This window comes from Leptonychotes weddellii, chromosome X, assembly GCF_054177405.1.
Source record: "Leptonychotes weddellii isolate Sample4059 chromosome X, ASM5417740v2, whole genome shotgun sequence".
Classification (NCBI taxonomy): domain Eukaryota; kingdom Metazoa; phylum Chordata; class Mammalia; order Carnivora; family Phocidae; genus Leptonychotes; species Leptonychotes weddellii.
In genome coordinates this window covers 97,682,054-97,704,168 of record NC_138385.1, presented here as the reverse complement: position 1 = coordinate 97,704,168, position 22,115 = coordinate 97,682,054, and the positions used below count along the sequence as shown (strand labels likewise).

Below are 22,115 nucleotides of genomic sequence, written 5' to 3'. Positions count from 1 at the left end.
CTGGGCTTCGGTGCCGTGGGTACAAGCAAGCTGGTCTGTACTGAAAAGAATGAAGCGCACGAGCAGAGAGGAGAGGGAGCACTCTGGATGCTCTTTTCTCATTTAACAAAAAAACACTTGTTGAGTAACAGTAAGCACTGGCCAGGCATGTCTCAGTGCATGAAACAGACATCGTTCTTTTACGGTCTTGTGGGGAAGGCAGACAATAAAACAATTTTTAATGTGATACACACCATGAAAAAAAACCACTGCAACTATTTGATGGTTTTTTGTTTTGTTTTGTTTTGTTTTGTTTTTAACAGATTTCCTCATCTGTAAGTTGGAGATAAGCCATATACCTGACTCGGGCTCATTGTGAGGATGGAGATGACATGAATGTGTATGGCACATGGACTTCAATAAATGTACATTGCCTTCTGCTGTTAAGAGGTAAGGAAGGGAATGAGTCCAGGGCATTGGGTGCATCGTGACACTTAACACACTGCAACCACCAGTTGTCATTGTAGAGAAGGTTCTCAGGTGGGCGGTGCACGGCAGGTGTTTTTAATATTTCCCAATGGGGCTCATCCGGCCGAGTCTGAAAGCAGAGAGGTTCTATGTATTTGGTCTAGGAGCAGGTCCGGAGCTGTCTTCGGGGGGTGGCAGCATAACTGAGACGGTCCTGCCGCGGCAGGGCCTCGTGCCCGTGTGTACAGGGCAGTGGTGGCAGCTCTGGTTTAAATCAGAGTCACTGGGACAGCTGGGAGGATACCCAGGCCTACCCTCAGGGACTCTGATCGCTTCTGCCTGGGACGAGGCCCTGGCGTTGTTTTTGTTTTTGCTGTTTAATTTCGCCAGCCGATTCAGGTTTATAGTCAGGACGGACAGCCACCCGTGGTGAGAATTAGGCTGGGCCCAGGGAGCTACTGACACAAAGGCACGGAGCTGTGGAATGGGCAGAGCCTGTCGGTGTCAGCGAGGTCATGGAGGGGGGTCACGGAGGAGGCTGGAAGGGGGCCTTTTATCACCTGGCCAAGGGCCTTGGGGCTCCACCCTGAGAGCACAGGGGCACCTCTGAAGGGCTTTAAGTGGGAAGTGGAGGGGATATCTTGGTGAGCTCTGTAGTGGAGGATGATCCCTCTGACAAAGTGCCGTGAATCAGAAGGAACGCAGTGAAGAAGCAGTTAGAACCTGCCAGATGGTAGGAAGCCCAGATTGGGCTCCAGCATTCCTCCTGTGAGTGTCCTCTAGCAGCCGTGTCTATCCTTTGGAGACACCCTGTGTTGTAAGTGGCCACTTTCTTGTCCGTATTCCTTCCAGTGGACTGTCAGCTCCCTCAAGGCAGAGAGGATCTCTTCAGGCTCAGCATCTAATGTGTACTTAGATGTGTAATAAATTATTTATTGAATGAACTCTGTAGAGCTATAAACCGGATACACAACTTTCCTTGTCTTCTTATGGCAATACTCAAAATTTTATATCTCAGTTGCTTTCACAGTATACCCTCCTAGGGCAATAAATGCTTTATATCCACATCATTGTCCCACAGGGGGAACAGAAGGTTTGACAGGATTTAAATGCTGTTAGACATATGGAGGAGGATGGAAAACAGTATGGCGGTTCCTCAGAAAATTGCAGATAGAATTACCATATGACCCAGCAATCCCACTTCTGGATATTTACCCAAAAGCACTGAAAGCAGGGTCCCGAAGAGATATTTGTATACCCATGTTCATAGCAGCGTTTCTTCACAATGGCCAAAAGGTAGAAGCAACCCAAGTGTTTATGATGAATGGATAAGGAACACGTGGTCTATACATACAATGGAATATTAATAATCCAGGACACAGGCTACAACACCAGTGAACTTTGAGGACATTATGCTGAGTGAAATAAGGCAGACACAAAAGGCCAAATACTGTATGATTCCACTTACGTGCAGCACGTAGTCAAATTCATCAAGACAGAAAGTAGAATGATGGTTGCCAGGGGCTGTGGGGCAGAAAGGAACAGGGAGCTGTTGTTTCATGGGTACAAAGTTTGGTTTGCAAGAGGAAAAGTGTTCTGGGAGTTGGTTGCACAACAACGTGAATGTACTTAACACTACTGAACACTGCTTTAAAATGTTTAAGATGGGGAAAAAATGTTTGAGATGGCAAGTCTTATGGTGTGTGTATTTTACCACAATTAGAAATGAAAAAGAAATACAGAGGAGAGGTAAATGAAAGGACATATGAAATAAAGAGCAGAGTGCTTATGCATGAATACATTAACGTCTGTGGATTTACAGAAGTGAAGAGAAAGTTTTGCTGGTAAGACAGACTGCTGTTCTCATCGTTCTGAAGCTCCGAAGCTATAAAGTCCCCTTCAGACTCTCCTTGAGACTCTGACCGACCGTTGAGAAATTCTGACCTGAGTTAAACATTGCCTAACCTCCCTGTGGGCACTCTAGACCTGTCTCTTACTAACCACCTTGCCAGCATCTGGCAGACTTCAATCCTGATGTCTTCGGTAGCGGTGCCTCTAGAATGGATGAGGAATGCAAGCAAGATGAATATTTCCTCTTTGTTAGGAAACTTCCCAACAAGTTGGGGAGGGTTCAAGTATCTTAAGCAGCTTGAAACCTTATCACGGTGACTTGGCTGCGTGACTTCCTCCAGATGCTAGGATGTCAGGCAGACAATTTTGAGAGAAAGTTCAGCAATGGAGGCCATGTATTTTTAATTTTTCTGCGTTTTTACCTTGCCTCTTCTTTGTTTACTGAGCCTCTGATCCTTAGGAATACCTCCTTCACTGTTTTCAGTCTGGAATTGTAAAAAAGGTAAAACAATGATCTTGAAGTACTGATTCTTGATAATGATAAAAATAGCCTCTTAAGGGCACCTGGGCAGCTCAGTCCGTTCAGCATCTGCCTTCGGCTGGGGTCATGATCCCAGGGTCCTGGCATCGAGCCCCGCGTCGGGCTCCCCGCTCGGCGGGGAGTCTGCTTCTGCCTCTCCCACTCCCCCTGCTTGTGTTCCCTCTCTCGCTGTCTCTCTGTCAAATAAATAAATACAATCTTTAAGAAAAAAAAAAAAAAAGCCTCTTAAGACCCTGAGTTGCTGCCTCACAAGTGACTGCCCAGGTTGTCCACGTACCAGCCCCCTCTGGTGGCTCAGCTGCCAGACCTGCAGTCTCGGTCATCCCTGAGCTGGCCCAGCAGGGAAACACCCACAGGAACCTCACAGTTGTGACCCAGGGTGCTTAACTCTTCCTGGTTGAGAGGAGATGCAACTGGTTTAGACCCAGCAGTAGACTTCTCAGGAAATTGTGCGTGCTAATGTGAAGGCAAAGCCACACGTCATGTAGCACCGTCATGATATTCTGATTCCAGAGGGAAGGTAGAAGACTGATCCATTTACCGTGCCGTTTTCCAATAGGCCAACATTATAAATATGTGGAGTTTATCATGAAATGATACTGGACAAGTCACTTTTGCGGTTATGAAAATAATACATACGCATCGTACAAAATACGAGAAGGAATAAAAGAACAAACAAAAAATCATCTAAAATCTTGCCATTCAGAAAACGTCACTGTCTAAAGGTTTGTGCATTTGTTTTTGACCGTTTCTCTTCACATGTGATTCTTAAATAAAATTTGGATCAGACTCTATATGCTGTTTTTATTTTTTTTAAAGATTTTATTTATTTATCTGCAAGAGAGCACAGCAGGGGAACGGCAGGCGAGGGAGAGGGAGGAGCAGGCTTCCCGCCGAGCAGGGAGCCCGATGCGGGGCTCGATCCCAGGACCCTGGGATCATGACCTGAGCCGAAGGCAGATGCTTAACGACTGAGCCACCCAGGCGTCCCTATATGCTGTTTTTAAATAACAACTTTATTCAGATATAATTTATATACCCTACAGTTCACCTCCTCAAAGTGTACACTTCAGTGATTTTTAATATATTTACAGTTGTGCAGTTCATCACCACAGTCAACTTTAGAGAAGTTTGTTCACTTTCCCCAAGAAAAACCCTGCACCCGTTGGCAGCCACCCCCCTTTCATTCCACCCCATTGGTTCCCTGCATCCCTCTGCCCCAGCCCTAGTCAACCACCAAATAGATTTGCCTATTCCGGACATTTCATATAAATGGAATCATACAATATGGGGTCCTCTATGTTTTTAACTTAGCATAGTGTTTTCAAAGCTCGTCCATGTTGTAGTATATATATAAGAATTTCACGGGGTTTACGGGGTTTTTTTTTTTGCCAAATACCATTCCATTGTATGGATAGGCTATATGTTGTTTCCCCAGTTGATGGGCATTTGGGTTGTTTCCACTTTTTGGCTATTAAGAGTAACGCTGCTGTGAACATTTGTGTGCAAGTTTAACCATTTGGGACCTTACAGTTTCTTCAGAGTTGGAAGAAAATTCTTACATGGACAGCTTCCACATTTCTTGCTTCCCTAAAGTAATTTTATAGAAATGGAATCACTGACTAAAAGAAAAAGACATTGCATTTCACAGAACTTGTCAGATGGTTTCTGAGAAGACTGCACTGATCGTCTCTGTGCTCGCTTCAGTGTTACTAGACTATGTGCTTAGTGATGGGCATTTTTTTTAAGATTTTACTTTATTTATTTAGAGAGAGTGTGTGTGAGCAGGGGGAGGGGCAGAGGGAGAGGGAGAGAATCTCCAGCAGACTCCCTGCTGAGTGCAGAGCCTGACACGGGGCTCGATCCCACGACCCCGAGATCATGACCTGAACCAAAACCAAGAATCAGACGCTCAACCTACTGAGCCACCCAGGTGCCCCAGTAATGGGCATTTAATATAAAGTGCTATGAAACGGAAGCCCATGAGTTTTTGAAAAGACAGGGTCCCTGCTATCAAGATGCATAAGTCCATATTTAGACCAGATGGGCAGATGTAGATCCAGGGGTATTAGGTAGCAAGGTTATGTGCATTATGTGGAGAGAAAAATAGACTGGTTAGATAAAGTAAATATTTACCTGCCCAGGATGAGATAATCATCAAGCAACTTTTTGCACCTCAGAGTTAAACAGAAAAGTTAATGGAACCAAAGTGGCCTAGGGACTAGCTGGTCCAAAGTCATAAATGGTCCGGATCGCTTAGTATGAACCCTTACCCTGCTTTTCAGAAGACTCGGATGTCAGCACAGTGCCCGTTGACTCTTGGGGCCCATCAGATCTGGTTCCGGCTGTCTTGCGACCTATACTGTCTCACGATTTCTTCAGATTCCTTGGGACATCTAAACAGCATTCCCTTATTGCCCTGTTTCTCATTCTGTTATTCAGAAAAATACCACTTAAAGATGATAAAATCAGCAAGTAGTTCAGCTATATAGCTGAATATGGGGGTAAACAGTCCAGCCTTGCTCAGACTTACCCTGTTCATGCTGACACTGGCATGATTTCATGCCCAACATGACCACCAAATTCCATCCAAAGCAATTGACCGATCGGGATCCGGAAAGAGCATTGATTTGGAAAATTTGATTGGAGAAAGTTCTAGAGCTCTTCCAGTAAGCTTCTTTGAAGCAACCGTTAATGCGGAAGCTGGTTGCAGTGCTTTTTTATCCCCCCCAACTACCCAGACTCAGCCTTTTGAAACTGAACCATACCACATTGCAGATTCCATTTTCTAACAGGTCACGCCCACTTCTGTTACATAACTCTTTCAGAATACGCCGCGTAGGTAACTGGCGAAAGCGCTCTGCTACTATCAGGAAGCTGCAACTGTTAAGCCCAAGCTTAAAGAAACAGAAACCTCTTTTCTCTTTTCTTTGCAGCTGTAAAGATGTCTGACCAGAAGCAGGTAGCTGCCAAAGCCTCCCTTATTGAGCATCTGATGTCTAAAAGGAATTTTGAGGATCTTGGCAACCACCTTACTGAGCTGGAGACTCTTCACGTGACTAAAGAGCATCTCCAGGAGACCGTCGTGGTCAGGGCTGTGTACAGAGTCCTCAAAAACTGCCCTATGGTGGCTTTGAAAAAGAAAGCCAAGCGTTTGCTGTCAGAATGGAAAGCTCTTTATAAGGATCTCCACTTCAAACCAAGGGACAGCCCTGAATCATTCCCTACGGGCAGAAACTCCAGACTTTCTCATGACCCAAGTCAGGATGAGATATCAGGCGGCTGCAGTTCTAATTCATCACCCCACGATGTTGCAGGAGCCATTGAAACACTTGTGCCTGAAAATAGCACGAGTCAGATGGAGCCCGGGGAGGAGCATTTCAGGGGTGGTGACCCAGAATCCACTGACCAGAGATCCACTGAGTCGCTGGATCCCACAGTACCTGTGAGAGCTAAATGCACAGAGCTTCTCTATGAAGCTTTAACGAGTTCTTGCACAGATCAGCCCAAAGCTGATTTGTGGCAAAACTTTGCAAGAGAAATTGAAGGGCACATTTTTACCCTTCATTCGAAGAACCTCAAAAAGTACAAAACTTGTGTTAGAAGCAAAGTTGCCAATCTGAAGAACCCCCAAAATTCTCACTTACAACGGAACTTGCTCTCTGGGACCACGTCTCCGAGAGAATTCGCCGAAATGACGGTGCTGGAGATGGCGAGCAAGGAACTGAAGCAGTTGAGAGCCTCCTACACGGAATCTTGCATACAGGAGCATCGCCTTCCCCACACCACTGAGGGCACGCAGACAAAGAAAATAAAATGCAGACGCTGTGAGAAGTTCAATTGCAAGGTCACCGTAATCGCCAGAGGAACACTTTTCCTGCCAAGTTGGGTGCGGAATTCAAATCCAGATGAAGAGATGATGACCTATGTGATCTGTAACGAATGTGGGGAGCAGTGGTATCATAGCAAGTGGGTCTGCCTGTGATGGTAAATAAATGTTTTCTTAACCAAGAACTGGAGTGATACCGTGTTTTTTTTGCTGCCACCCTTTTGTGCTTGGTTTTAAAATCTTACACGCACTATATCCTTTTTTTTTTTTCCAAGATTTTATTTTAGGGGCACCTGGTGGCTCAGTTGGTTAGGCGACTACCTTCAGCTCAGGTCCGTGGTCCCAGAGTCCTGGGACTGAGCCCCGCATGGGGCTCCCTGCTCAGCAGCGAGCCTGCTTCTTCCTTTCCCTTTGTATTCTCTGTCACTTTCGCTCTCTCTCCAATAAATAAATAAAAATCTTTAAAATTTTATTTTATTTATTGGAGAGAGAGGGAGATAGCGAGAGAGAGCACAAGCAGAAGGCAGGGAGAGGGAGAAGCAAGGCTCCCCACTGAGCACGGAGCCTGATGCAGGGCTTGATCCCAGGACCCTGGGACCATGACCCGAGCCAAAGGCAGATGCTTCACTGACTGAGCCACCCAGGCGCCGCGCCCCCCCCCCCCCACTATATTCTTAATCCTAAGAGGAAGGAAAGTCATTCACTGAAGTTCACGCCACGATCACTAAAAGTTGACTGTTTGGGGAGAGAGTGGATGACTGTCTGCTTTGTGCTTTGTGGCTACTTAGTCCTTTGCTGTACTCAGAGTGTGGTTGAGAGCAGCTCAGCAGGCCCTAGAGCCTGTTAGAAATGCACAGTCTCAGGCCTCATGCTCCTGGATCCCCGGGTGATCCTGTTCAAGGCAGTTCAGTGCTGCTTTCTCAGTAGGCCAGTAGTCCTTAACAGTGGCTGCATATGAGGATCATCTGGGGAGATTTGACAACCCACTGATGCTCGGGCGGGGCGGGGCGAGGCGGGGGGGGGGGACTCCCCTGAACAATTGAATCTGAATGCATGGGATGCAGCCCAGGCTTTTTTAATTCCTCAAGTTACTTTGAGACAGAGTTGAGAACTACTCACACACAGGCTCTCACTTGATGGTCTCACGGTTCTAAGAAAAGAATGTCACTGTACACTTTACACCTGAGGAAACAGGTCCCCAGGGGTGCTGTGACTTAGCTAGCCCAGGTGGAACTGCTCCCACACTGTCTTCCTCCAAATTCACCGTCCAAGACCGCTTCAACATTGATTCTGAGAAAGGTATTCCTGGCGATGTGGGACAAGATGAATAGTGTCTTTAGGCTCTAACATTGGATAACTAGGGCTTTGTTACTTTCCCCTCTCTTCTCACTTGTCTCTCCCTTGAACCATGAAAATTATCCTCTAATCTCACAGGTAGAATTTTGTTTCGAGTCCTTTTGCCTAGTCAGAGGAGTTGCATATTTATTTGTTTGTTTTTTTGTTTTTTCTGCACAAGTCCTCCAGAGTATATAAAGTGTTTATGAAATTTGGTTTCCGATGTTAGGGAGTCTTCATGTTCTCGAGGGCATGTGAGTTTAGATACGTAGGGGAGGATAAAAGCTCTCCTAGGCTCTGTAGCTGGGACCCTGCAAATTAGACGGACAAAAGACAGACTAACGAGAGAAAAACCGTTCATTAACACGCTGGGCATGATACATACAGGAGAAACTCAGTGATGAAGAATTCAAATGGGTGGTTAGAACTTGGGCTTGTGTAATAGCATCTTAGGAAATAATGATACATTTGTAGAGAAATAAGAGGAAAGGGGCTTTAGGCTTTTAGGGCCAGCAAACTGGGAGGGTAAATATATGGGGGGACTAATGAACATAATGGTTATTTAGTAAGGTTTGTTTGTGTAGACTCTTCTCGCTGCCATCCTGAGGAGGTTGTTAACCTTTTTCCTGGTACAGAATTCGTAAGGGGAATTTACGTTCTGCTTTCAGGCAGAGAGCTCATTCCGTGTCTGCCTTTTCTCATTTGCGTTCAGCCCAGAATGATCCTCATGCCAGGATGGCATATTGGGGGTCCCATACTCTGAACCCTTTTAGGTCTGAAGTTCCAATTGTGCTAATGTAAAAACAGGCCTTGATCTGTCAGAGGTCGTCCATTGCCTGAGTCTTTGAATCTACCAACATTTCTCTAATAAATGAATTGAAGAGGAAATTCCTTCTTTAAGGCTTTTGCAGTGTTGAACCAACCTGTGCAATTATTTAAGCACAACACACCTTCTGTGTGATTATAGCTGATTTTGTTCTCTTTTGAGAACTTGTTGAATGTTAATGGTTACAGTTTTAATAAGTTTACTTCGGAGTTATACACATTTTCACCAGTTCTTTTCTCCCACCGTTCCTAACTTCCTATGTCAGAGCTCTGAAAGCTTAACCAGACACACTGTTTACCTGCCTCCTGACACAATTCCCCAAACAGTGCCTAAAACTAGAATATGTTCGTGTGTTCAAATGGGTTTGAAGTAATCAGAGGCCGTCGAGTGTGAATTCTATTTTGATATCTTTTCTCCTGGTGGCTTCCCAGGGCTGCCTATTTTGATGTAACATGCTAGTCTTTTAAAGAGAAACTTGCAAAGTCACCTAAAACTTGAAGTTTCACAAACTGGTTTCATGTGACTTAGGATGATCTTAAAAACTATTTAGGGGTTCTAAAAGGGCACATCACATGAAAACCAAGTGTTCCTGTCATTGTTTGTTTTTTGTGTGTGGTGGGGTTTTAAAAAAGTTTTTATGCTGGAATTGTGCAAACTTCATTTGCAGACAAATAAAAGCATTTGAAACGGAAATTCCTTCACTCTCCAAAATGTAAAAATCTGGGTAGTCTTTTTCATTTCCTTTCGACTTTGTCAGTGACTTTTGGAACCAGAGATAGGCAAATAGCAGTGTGGGTTTTTTTTTTTCTTTTAGCCAATGAGACAGCATTACATTTTTAAGTATAATCATCCTTTCACATTCTATGTCTCACCCACTGAAAAGAAAGTGTTTTTCTTTAAAATTGCTTCTGGGGGAAAGGAGCTTTGTTTAATTTACAATCACCGTTACAGAAATGGCGAGTACAATGGCCCCAAGGTCCGGGGGGGAGGGGGGTGGGAAGCACGACAGGAGCTGACCAGAGCTGAGGTGAAGTCACAAGAGCCACTGGGTTCATTAGGGCCCTTGTCAATCATCATAAGGACTGTGGGTTTTTTCCAAGCCCAATGGGAAGCCATTGAAGGGAGGGAGTTGGTAGTGAGACAACTTCAGTGGCCTTTAGGAAAGTTCCCTCTGGCTGCTTTGTTAAGTTAGATGGGGAAGGAAGCCAGGATGGATGCAGAGACATCCAGTCAGGTGGCCATAGCAATGGTCCCATTGTCATGTGACTGGTTTCAAACAAGAGTACACCAGATGGTCTCCCTGCATCTTTACAGTTGACGGAGTCCTTGGCGATGGGGTTCAGGAAATGCTACTCCAAAATCTGGTACCTTCTCATACAGAAGAAGCTGAAGGAATCTAAGTAAGGGCCTGTAGGTGGAGGACTCTCTGCCTCCCCCTGCTCCCTTGAGGCAGGTCCTAAGCCCCTCCACTGAGAGATGCCCTCCTCCTACCCAAGGAAAGGAGCATCCCTGATCTCTGCAGAGGTAGGCACACAGGGGAATCTGAGCAAAGAGGACTTTCTAGGTTTTCCCCTTGGCTCATACCCTTCCGTTCTATCCCATTCCTGCCTGACCTTCCACAAAAGCACACCGGTTTAACTCTCTTTGGGGCTTCATTTCCTTATGGAGTCTCCCGTGTCATGTAGAATTTATATTACATAAATGTGAATGCTTTCCTTTTGTTAATCTGTCTTTTGTTACAGAACCCCAGCCAAGAACCTAGATGGGATAGAGGAAAAATATTTTTTTTCCCGTCCTTATATAGGCAGTTTTGCAAATGGGTGTTTCATCAAATCCAACAACTGCAAATTCCCTACCCGTGACCCATAATAGAAATGAACTAACAGCACAGAAATTCAGTACAATACAAGTATAGCCTGGATCTTGGTTGCCCTGGTTACGAGGAGTAACTGCATAGGGCATAAGCATCAGCTGTTAGACCTGAATCTAGAAGGGCTCTTCATGCCTTTTCCCACATCACCCTCCCTTTGTCCATGTTACTTTTTTTAGATAAAAAGTTGGATACAATTGCAGCTCTGTCTCTTCCCCAGCACTTCCTGGGATGAGAGGCTCCTTTCATTCCCTATTTCCATTTCTAAGCACCAGGCAGGGAGCCTGCAGCTGGCCAGGCTCCACTGCCTTTGCGAGGGCGGGGTCTTCGGCTTTCTGGTCAGATTGCTTTATTTATAACTTCCCGGTAAATGCAAAATATTTTACACAAATATTTTTATATCTCTCAGAGGTATTTACTGTAAGTGCCTAGATTATAGAAGGTGTCATCTTGCTTTCAGAAGAGCCCACAGTCCAAAAGGAGAAAGGATGGCTTCATATGATTCCATTTGCTTTACTATTCAAAATGAGGTTTGCGGAGACATTGCTGCGCATTATCAGAAATGCCGTGCCGTGCAGTAGCAAGTGCCCATTGCTGTATTGCTCGGCGCTCGGGCCAATGAGGTGATCGACAGCCATCCCAGGCCTCCGGACCCGCAAAATGCAGAGGAAGCACCAATGACGTGGCCAGCCATCATTTTACATTTTAAGAGCTATGAGAGAAACACCGGCTGACTGACTGACGAGGCAGGGGTGCAGGATACCCGGGAGGATCAGGGAGGGCTTCACGGAGGCTGTGACACTCAGGGTAAATGTTGAGATGAAGTTAGCCGGGCAGAGGAAGGGGGAGGGATATTCCATCACTGCATTTGCTAGATTCCTGGCACTTCATCTACAGTATCTCATTTAACCTTCACAACTACCCTGCCAGCATTTTAGAGGTGAGGAATCTGAGGCCGAGAGAGATTAAGTTAGTTATGCAGGGCTACACAGAGCCAGATTCCATTTATCTATTTGACAGAGAGATCATGACCCGAGCTGAAGGCAGACAGTTAACCATCTGAGCCACCCAGGCGCCCCTACAGTTTTGTTTTCATGCAACAGATGTACACATATCCCCCAGCTTTGTGAAATCTCACAAATTGCTGGGCAGGAAGTTTGCAGACATTTTAGTGGATTTCAATGCCATTGGAAAATGAGGCAGTGGCTAAAGGGCCTGAAGGTTCCTTTTGGGGGGTGAAGAAAACGTTCAAAAATCAATTGTGGCGACGGTGACCCTACTCCGCGAATATGCTAAACACCATCGAATCATACATTTGGAATGGGCGAATTGTGTGGTCTGTGAATTAGATCTCAGTAAATAAAGCTGTTATTAAAAAAATCAAACGAACTGAGGGAGGGACTTAGAAATACTCTATTGGGTATTTATCTCAGCGAATCATTCTGAACCCTTAGTATATTCATACGTGTAATGGAGAGAGAACGGCAGTCTTTCTCAAAGGGGCCTTGCAAGGAGCCTTCCCCGCCAGCTCACACTGACCCAGAGAGAGGCCGCATCCGCACCCCGCGGCCTCTGTCCAGGCAGTTTGCTGGGCCCCAGCCTTTGTATTTCTGCCTAGAAGGCCCCTCCCTCTTTCAGTCCACAAAACAAACAGGGCTAAAGTTTCCACCCACAGTGATCACTCCTTGTGTTTCTGACCCCTTTCTCAAGCCGCAGACTTGAGCTGTACTATGAATGACATCAAGCCCCCTAGAGCATAGAAAATCTTCTAGAGTCAACCCAGAGCAGTTGCCATTTACATCCCTGGTTAGATCTGTACTTTGAAAAGAAACTGCAGATAAATTCACTACCTCAGAATGAGGCCCTGACGTCAGCGGCATCAGCCGGACCTGGGAGCGAATACAAAAATGCACCCCCCCCCCCCCCCCCCGCCGCCGGCCCTGTCTCAGACCAGTTGAATCTGAATGTATGTTTTCACAAAGCCCTCAGTGATTCCTCACAACGCATATTACAGTTTGTGAATGCCCTCTTGTCCACAGCAACCGGGCCTGTGAACTCTGCCTTCCCTCTTATGCTTTTGGATGAAATGCCCTAGTTTCTAGCTAACAAGGATCTCTCCACTTGTCTTGGTCACCAACCACCTCCACTCTCCACACTACTAAATCCAAGGGACAGTTCTCAGCCCTGAAACCTGTCAGCAGCATTTGACACGCTGGCCTCCTTGGGAACACTCGTCATGTGGTTTGCAGTAGATTGTACTCTCTCTGGTTTTCCCTCCTCCTGGCCACTCTGTCTCAATATTATTGCTGCTTCCTCATTATTTTCCTGACCTCTTAACTTTGGAGTGTCCAGACTTTAGTCCTTGGACACCTTCTATATCTACACTCACTCCTTTGTTGGTGTATCTAGTTCCATGGCTTTCTATACCATCTATATGCTGATGACTCCTCCTCTTTATCTTCAGGCTTGCATCTCTCCTCTGAATTCCAGGCCCCGAAATCTAACAGCCTACTTGAGAACTCTACTTGAATGTCTGACAAGCATGTCAAACTTCATATGTTTAAAATCAAGCTTTTGATCTCTCCAACACTACTTCTCCACTTAATAGCAACTCCATAGTTGGATAACTTAAGCTAAAAACCTTGGAGGTATGATCAAGTCCTTTCCCTTCCTTCAAACTTCCAATCAATCAACAAATCCTATTGGCTCTATCAAAGATTAAGAAGCCCAACTTAAAAATGGACAGAAGATTGGGGCACCTGGGTGGCCCAGTCGGTTAAGTGTCTGACTCTTGGGGTTTTTTTTTTTTTAATTTTTTTATTGTTATGTTAATCACCATACATTATGACTCTTGGTTTTGGCCCAGGTCATGATCTCAGAGTTGTGAGATAGAGCCTGGCGTAGGGCTTCATGCTGGGCGTGGAGCCTGCTTAAGATTCTCTCTCTCCCTCTGCCCCTCCCTCTCTCTCTCAAAAAGAAAAAAAAGGTCAGGTCATGATCCCTGGGTCCTAGGATCGAGCCCCACATTGGGCTCCCTGCTCAGCAGGGAGTCTACTTCTCCCTCTGGCCCTCCCCCTGCTCATGCTCTCTCTCCCTCTCTCTCTCTCAAATAAAATCCTTAAAAATAAATAAATAAATAAAATTCTATCTGTTCATTGTTTTACTTTCCAGAAGGCCCTACAAATCTTAGGTAAGGAACATAGTCGAAAGAGTTGTTTGGTGATGTTGCTGCTGTTCAGTTTTTCTATGTATTACATATTGTGCTTGGCTGTATGTCAGTAATTCTAAAAGTGCCTCTTTGAAAATAATCATCCCCAAATCATATATATAAACATTATTTGCAATTTACGAGGTTTTTTTTTTAAGTGGTTTTTAGTATATTCACAAAGTTGTACAACCATCACCATCATCTAATTCCAGAACATTTCCATCACCGCCCCCCAAAAACAGCTTAAATTCATTAGCAGTCAGTTCCCATTCTTCCCTCCCTCGAGTCCCTGGGAACCACTAACCTGTTTTCTGTCTCTAGGGATTTGCCTACCCTGGACATTACATATCAATGGAATCATGTAATATATGGCCTTTTGTGTCTGGCTTCTTTCACATCAGTTTTTTTTGTTTTTTTTTTAACTCGAGAAGTAAAGCATATTTTACTAACCAAAGGGACTGTACTGGCCTTTATTTAAAGTGCAGCTTTAATTGAATTTACATAAATAATTTAACATTTACATCTGTCATAATTGCACTTCAAATTTTTATGTCAATAATTTTTAGTAATCACATGTTAAAACTTGACATTTTGAAAGACAAAAAAACCCCACTCATCTACAAGATAAAGGTCACAAGATTTTTTTCCTTAAGAAAAGGGAAATATGGATATTTCCCCCTACTTATTTTAGTTGGCTAAGTAGAGTTCAATCAGATTTCATCACTATAACCACTGTTTCAGTAAAGACTTGTAGCCATTGTTTAGTAAGGACCAAAGACAGGAATTCTTAGCAACATGTTGGCTCAGTTTTTCTTCGCCTGCATGTCTTCTTCCAAACACACAATACAGTGTGGTATAAAATTATTGTGCCTTTGAATTATATGGCTTGAAAAAAAAAAAGAATTATATGGCTTGTTTTAAAGTAATCAGTTCCTCACACAATTCCATTTTATCTCTAGGCTGAGAGATTTCACACTTAGCTCATCCTATGAATTTTCTCTGTTCTGTCTCTCCTCTATTTTATCACTGCTTCATGTTATTTGTGGACATGTTTTTTCCCTTTAATTGTCCATTAAGTTCCCTGTGCACATCTTAGTTATGTTTGTATCCCTCAAAGCCCCAAGATTAACTCTGGGCATGGTAGATGCTTAATGCAATTTTGTAAAATAGGTTTTTACTTAGAGTGGAATTTCAGTGAGTTCATATGTGTTTCTGTTCTACATGTGCCACCCCATACTTTGGAAACACTGCATCTAACTTTAATAAAACTGGATCAAATGTTATGATTGTTAATGTTTCAAACCCACTCCCCCCCAAAAATAATTTATTCAAAATAAATTTATTTCATTCATGTTATGGCATTTGAAACTTACCAAATTAATGAAAGAGAGCCCTGAATCATAAGGGTTGTGTTAGATTGTATTATTGCTCAAGTATTTGATGACCTTCCCAGTGAGACAATTCTAGAATACCATACCACTTAGATCAGATTTGCTGTGTAACTTGCACTGCCCCTCCCTTTAGAAGGATTGTACATCCTAATGTGTAACTCGCTTTGGCCAAGGACATATGGGTAGAAATGATGCATGTCACTTCCAGGTAGAAGCTTTAAGAGCCAGCCAACCAATGAGACCTGCAGTATATCAGACAGGCTTCTCCATTAGCTCAGGTTCATCAGCTTGGGCCCAGAGGGAATGTGACATGGAATGGGACCACAGCTGACCTGTGATAGACATTAAGATGAGAAACAAATCTTTTTTTTTATAAGCTGCTGAGATTTGGCGGGGGGTTGGGGCGGGGTCATTTTTTTCTTTTTTTTTTTTTTTTTACCACAGCATGGCTAAGCCTAGACTGATCGGTAAAAAAGTGTTAAGGGAGGTATAATTCCAATTACCTGAATTTATATTCTGAATCACAATAAGTTTGCACTAGATGATCTATAAGATATATTCTAACTTTGTACCATTCAGAGTTTGTACAGTTGACCCTTGAACAACACAGGTTTGAACTGCTCAGGTCCATTTATACGTGGATTTTTTTTTTTTTTATAAATACAGTACAGTATTGTAAATATATTCTCTTTCTTATGATTTTCTTAACATTTTCTTTTCTCTAGCTTACTTTATGATAAGAATACAGTATATAATACATATAACATAAAAAATATGTGTTAATCAACTGTTTATATTATTGGTTAAGGCCTCTCTGGTCAACAGTAGGCTATTAGTAGTTAAGTTTTGGGGGAGTCAAAAATGACATGCGGATTTTTGACTGTATGGGAGTCAGTGCCCGTAACCCCCACGATGTTCAAGTATCAACTGTAGTTTCTTTCTTTTTTTTTCTTTTTAAAGATTTTATTTATTTTTTGACAGAGAGAGAGACAGCAAGAGAGGGAACACACACAAGCAGGGGGAGTGGGAGAGGGAGAAGCAGGCTTCCCGTGGGGCAGGGAGCCCGATGTGGGGCTCGATCCCAGGACCCCGGGATCATGACCCGAGCTGAAGGCAGACGCCTAACGACTGAGCCACCCAGGCGCCCCTCAACTGTAGTTTCAAATAAAGACATCAACTCCTTCTCACTTAGAGAAGGCATTTCTTAGGGAGATGTTGAGTAGTTCTTGGAGGCAAGGCTGGAGTATTGAGTTTGGACAGTGGACAGGAACAATGAGAATCCACACCATGAATGGCCTGATTAAGATGCTGTCACTGCTAGGCACTAGGTACTGCCACTGGGTTCATGACCACTGGCACCCTCTGTGGTCCCTGGATACCAGAGGCCAGCACTACACGTGCCAGAATGAACTTTGAACTCTTCCAGCATCTCTTTGTTCCTTGCCTAAGATTCAGATCTTCAAAGAGAGTATCTGATTGGCCAGTCTTGGGTCTCATGCCCTGTATCCTTGTTGTGGGGGTTCTGGAGGAGCAAGTATCTAAGTAGCTGGCCTTTAGAGCTGTTATAATGAAAAGACTCACAAAATAGTTGGCTCCCTCACAGAAGGGCCTGCAGGTGCTAAGCAAAACCCCTTCTCCCCAACCCCCTGAAACTCTCAGAAGATAAGAAAACTTTACAACTCCTAATGTGTATTTCTTACGAAGTCAGGCTCCCCTTTATGGGGGTATAACATAAGCAGTGCGGTATAAATGACTATAGTATGACTGAAAATTTATGAGGTGAATGGACATAGTCTAGTCTACTTCAGTAGAATTTTCTGTGCTGGTGGAAATATTCTATATCTACACTGTCCAGTGGGCTGGCCACTCACCACATGTGGCTACTGAGTCCTGGAAATGAGGTAATATGACTAAGGAACTGAATATTGAATGCCATTTAATTTCAATTGATTTATATTTCAATGTAAGTAACCCCTATAGCTAGTGGCTAGACAGCATATTTCTAGTCCTTTTAGGCACCACACCTACTTTTCTCCACTAAGTTCTTCACATTTTCTGTTATATTTATTTCTAAATGTTTTATAATTTTGCTATTGAAATTGGTATCTTTTTAAATTTACATTTCCTGTGTTTGTCGGTTATATAAATGGAATTTATTTTTGTTAAACATTTTTTATCTAGCCACTATCTTGGTCCATTTGGGCTGCTATTACAAAATACCATTGACTGGGTGGCTTATCAACCACAGAAATTTATTTCTCACAGTTCTGGAGGCTGGAAGACCAAGATCTTCCAGCAGACTTGGTGTCTGTTGAGAACCCACTTTCAGGTTCATCGATGGCCCTATTTTCACAGTGTCCTCAGATGGTGGAAGGGATGACGCAGCTCTGTGGGGTGTTTTTTATAAGGGCACTGATCTCATGGTGAAGGCCCCACCCTCATGACCTAATCATCTCCCAAAGGCCCCACCTCCTGATACCATTACATCGGGGGTTAGGATTTCAACCCCTGGATTTTGAGGGGACACAAACATCTAGTCTACAGTAAGCTGCCTTGTTGAACTCTTTGAATGATAAGTTTTCTATAGAGTCCTTTTGAATTTCCAAGCATATTGTCTGTGCTTAATACAGTTTTGTTGCTCCCTTTGCAATCCTCATATTTGTTCTTTCTTTTATTTCTGTGTGCTATGACCTCGAGTGCAATGATAAATAGAGTGCTTGCTGCAGACACACTTCTCTTTTTCTTGTTTTAAAGGGCATACTTTATAGGGCACCTGGGTGACTCAGCCAGTTAAGCATCTGAGTCTTGATTTTGGCTCAGGTCATGATCTTAGGGTCGTGAGATTGAGCCCCACAACGGGCTCCAGGCTGAGAGTGGAGCCCACTTGGGATTCTCTCTCTCTCCCTCTGCCCCTCCCCATCTCTAAAAGAAAGGGGGGGCATACTTACAGATTTTAACTCTTAAGAATGATATTTGGTATGGGTTTTTAGTAGATACTCTTTGTGAGCTTAAGGAATTTCCCTTCTATTCCTAGTTTGCTGAGATTATTCATCACGAATGGGTGTTGAATTTTGTTGAACGCATTCTTTTCTTCATCTAATGGAGTTGAGTGTATATTTTCTTTTCCCTTTAAGCTATTAATATTTTTGTTTTGAGAGAGAGCGCACACGCATGCACAAACAGGGGTGGGGTGGGGCAGAGGGAGAGGAGAGAGAGAATCTTAAGCAGTCTCCACACCCAGTACAGAACCGAAGCAGGGCTCAATCTCACAACCCTGAGATCAGGACCTGAACCGAAATCAAGAATCAGACGCTTAACGGAGCCACCCAGGTGCCCCTGAACTGTTAATGTTAAACTATCCTTGCATCCCTGAGATACACCCAAATTGTCACGACATTAAATTATATTGTCTTCTTTTCTCTTGATTATTATTCACTTTTTGCTGTCTCTTTGCATGTCAATATTTTTTGTTGAATGCCAGACATTGTGTGTAAATGCAACATAAATGCTCTAGATGATATCTTCCACCACTGAGGGTTCCCTCTGTCCTCTATTAGGCAGATAGGGTGAGAGATCTATCACTTTAATCCAATCAGGGATTGGGTTTAGGCTGAGCCTGGCTACAGCTATGGCCAGGAGCTTGCACAAGCTTGGATTATTATGGCTACTGGGATGGCCATGGGGAGAGGAGATGAGAGAATGAGAAGTTGGTTATGTGAGTGCAATAGTGGTCTCAGGTTTTAAACCAAAAGGGTCAAGAAAGCTGCTGGTGGGCATTGGGTACTCAGACATACGGCAATGGGGAGGTGGGAAGAGGAGCACTAACATTCCTATCCTGAGTTCTAAGAGCAACATGAAGTTTTGGATGTGTCTGTGGATTTGGGAGGGCTTCTGTTTAAAGGAAAAAGTGGCTAAGATAACTGAATTTTTGTCTTCCCTGACTACTATAGCCTAAGGCAAAGATTACATTTGGATGCCATAGAAAGTAGGGTGCTTAAAATTCCTTTGTTAAAAAATTTCTACTTATTTCTCAAAAAAATACTATAACATGGAATTCAAATTTTAAATAAAAATTCCCCAGAATCCTGCTGCCCTAACAATTCAACTATTTTGATTTTCCTTGCTGCTTTCCATTCTTTTTAAAATAAACACTCTTATGCAGAAACACCCCCCCCCCCCCACACACACAAATATACTTTTTATATAATGTAACCACGGTGTGCCTGGAATTTTCCTTCTACTGCCTCTAAAGATGAAGTTCAGTTTATGACTAACATTCATCAGGAAATCAGCAAAGGGATCAGATTGCTCATTTCAGTCCTGAATTGTAATGCCTGTTCCGTTCTGCCGTCTGTAATTACCTGAGTTAAGCTATGTTTAGAGTGTGGTAGAGAAAGAGCATCACTCTTCAGAATGCACTTAATATTTTTTTTTTTTTAAGATTTTATTTATTTATTTGAGAGAGAGAGAATGAAAGAGAGAGCACATGAGAGGGGGGAGGATCAGAGGGAGAAGCAGACCCCCTGCTGAGCAGGGAGCCCGATGTGGGACTCGATCCCGGGACTCCAGGATCATGACCTGAGCCGAAGGCAGTCGCTTAACCAACTGAGCCACCCAGGCGCCCCCAAGCACTTAATATTTTTAAGAGAATACATTTGAGCTAGTTATGGCTGAAGAAACAATTATAATTTTGGTTTTTCCATCAATTATGAAGATTTTCTAATAGTTTGCATCTTTTCTTTATTTAGAATTTTTTTGAGTGCTACTATGTGCTAGGTTCTTCGTGAACTGGTGTTCTCTCAACTGGTACCCCCCGCCCCCTTCCACAGCTCTTCCCACTGCTGCTTGCTCATCTTGAGGGCTCAGCATAAGTCCCCTGATTCATGCCTTGTGTGGTACCATCCCCCTGTACTCCCGCAGACTGCACCTTGTTTATTTCCTTCAAGGCCCTTAATCCAATTTGTAACTGCACGTGTGTTTAGTTGCTTACTGAATGTCTCCCTCTCTCTTCTGGGCTGTCCTGAGAAAGGGATTGAATCTATTTTATTCACCAAGGTAAGATCATATGATATAAACACAGCTGGTAGATGGGAGCAAAAATTCAGGGCGGGTGCTTGGGGACACCCCTTGAATTGCTCCTGCATCTTGTCTACCACTGTATTCTCGGTACCTGGCACAGTGTGGGCACTCACTATATATTTGTTGAATAAATATCAACATGAAATGACTTTTCATTTCCTGGAAAGTCTTAAAACCACCCAAGGGAAGAGGGTAGATGTGTTTCTATACTACAGGCATTGGAAGGGTGTGGTGTGGTGTGGTGGTTACCCGCAAACTTGGGAGGTGCCAGTTGCATTGGCTCCTGACTCCCATGTCCCCTCTCTTCTGACAGTGGGCAGGCTGGTGGAGGAAGCGTGTTGGTGGCTTTTGATTCCCAGGTAGCCATTCAACATCAGCCACTGTACAGAGCTCATGGGACCCATGACAGAATATATGTTCTATTATGGTGGCAAGTCAGACTTTCCATTTGATTGTATCAACCTGAAGATCGCAAATCCTGAGATTTTCTTCCTGTTGATATATAGATTAAGGATGATGCTCCTATTCATTTTTTGATTTACTACTCCTTTTTAAGCTAAGGAGTGAAGAAATCAGATTTCTGATATTTTCTCATATTGAAATTTTATCTGACTTAAGGATCAGGATAAAAAGTTAGTATTAGTGTAGGAAACATGCTGAATTTAGTTTCTAGCCAAACAGGAAGGGTGTGACATTGTTTGAAATACTGAAAATGTATATATTATATAAATATATGAATATATAAAGGAATATATGAATTAAATAAATGAATATATAAATATATACTATATATAAATATAGATAAATATTAGATAAATATTTCAGTATCAATATTTATTGAAATATTTCAATATTTATTGAATATTTATTTATTCAATATTGAAAATTATTCAGTATTTATTTATATAAGAAATGTTTCCGGGGCGCCTGGGTGGCTCAGTCAGTTAAGTGTCTGCCTTCAGCTCAGGTCATGATCCCAGGGTCCTGGGATTGAGTCCTGCATCAGGCTCCCTGCTTAGCAGGGAGTCGGTTTCTCCCTCTTCCTCTGCCCCTACCCCCCAGATCCTGCGCTCTCTCTCTCACGTGCTCTCTCTCAAATACATAAAATCTTATTAAAAAAAGGTTTCCTCCACCGAATTGGGATTTTTTGCCTTCATATACTATTGATAACGTTCTTTTTCACTTATTGTATGTTGTTACGTATTTTCACTCTGACTTTAGAGCCAAATATAATGGATTTCGAATTACTTTTTATGCTTTTCTCCCTTAGTACAGCTATGCAAGTACATCTATGTAATATTGAGAACAAATCTCTTATTTTGGTCAATGATTTAGGGAAATTATCAAATTTCTGATTATTTAGATATGTCATTTAATGGTCAAGTTGCTTACCATTGAGTTCGATGTTTTTCCTTGTATGTGAAAAGTATAATCAATTTAACTAGATCTGTATTTATGATACCTGAGTCTGGGGCCCACTTATTTGTAATTTTTCATCAGAGATACCAGAGATGATTTCTTTCAGACTCCAGCTGGAAATGGGGTATTAACTCCCAGGGCTCACAGTAATAAGTAGGTGTCATTTAACGAAAGAAAACATTAATGCTTAGCAACCTTGACCTCTTTTTCCTCCATGAGTGATGCAATGGATGTTTACAGAATATAAAGACAAAAACCTTAATTAGATGAAGTGAGTCAAATGAGGTCAATTTTTAAATGTTTTTCGTCAGTAAACAAG

General features: G+C 43.1%; 1 protein-coding gene across 2 annotated transcripts; it reads left to right on the top strand.

The window, feature by feature from the left end:
• Window positions 1-302: 302 nt before the first annotated feature.
• TCEANC (transcription elongation factor A N-terminal and central domain containing) lies at window positions 303-6,853 on the top strand. Of its 2 annotated transcripts, XM_031018750.2 has the most exons (3): window positions 303-429; window positions 3,399-3,564; window positions 5,776-6,853. In XM_031018750.2, the coding sequence occupies exon 3, from the start codon at window positions 5,784-5,786 to the stop codon at window positions 6,822-6,824; it is 1,041 nt and encodes a 346-aa protein (XP_030874610.1). In that variant the 5' UTR covers window positions 303-429; window positions 3,399-3,564; window positions 5,776-5,783; the 3' UTR covers window positions 6,825-6,853. The 2 variants fall into 2 exon arrangements, with proteins under 2 accessions (XP_030874610.1, XP_006747883.1); XM_006747820.3 differs by lacking the exon at window positions 3,399-3,564.
• Window positions 6,854-22,115: the final 15,262 nt, after the last annotated feature.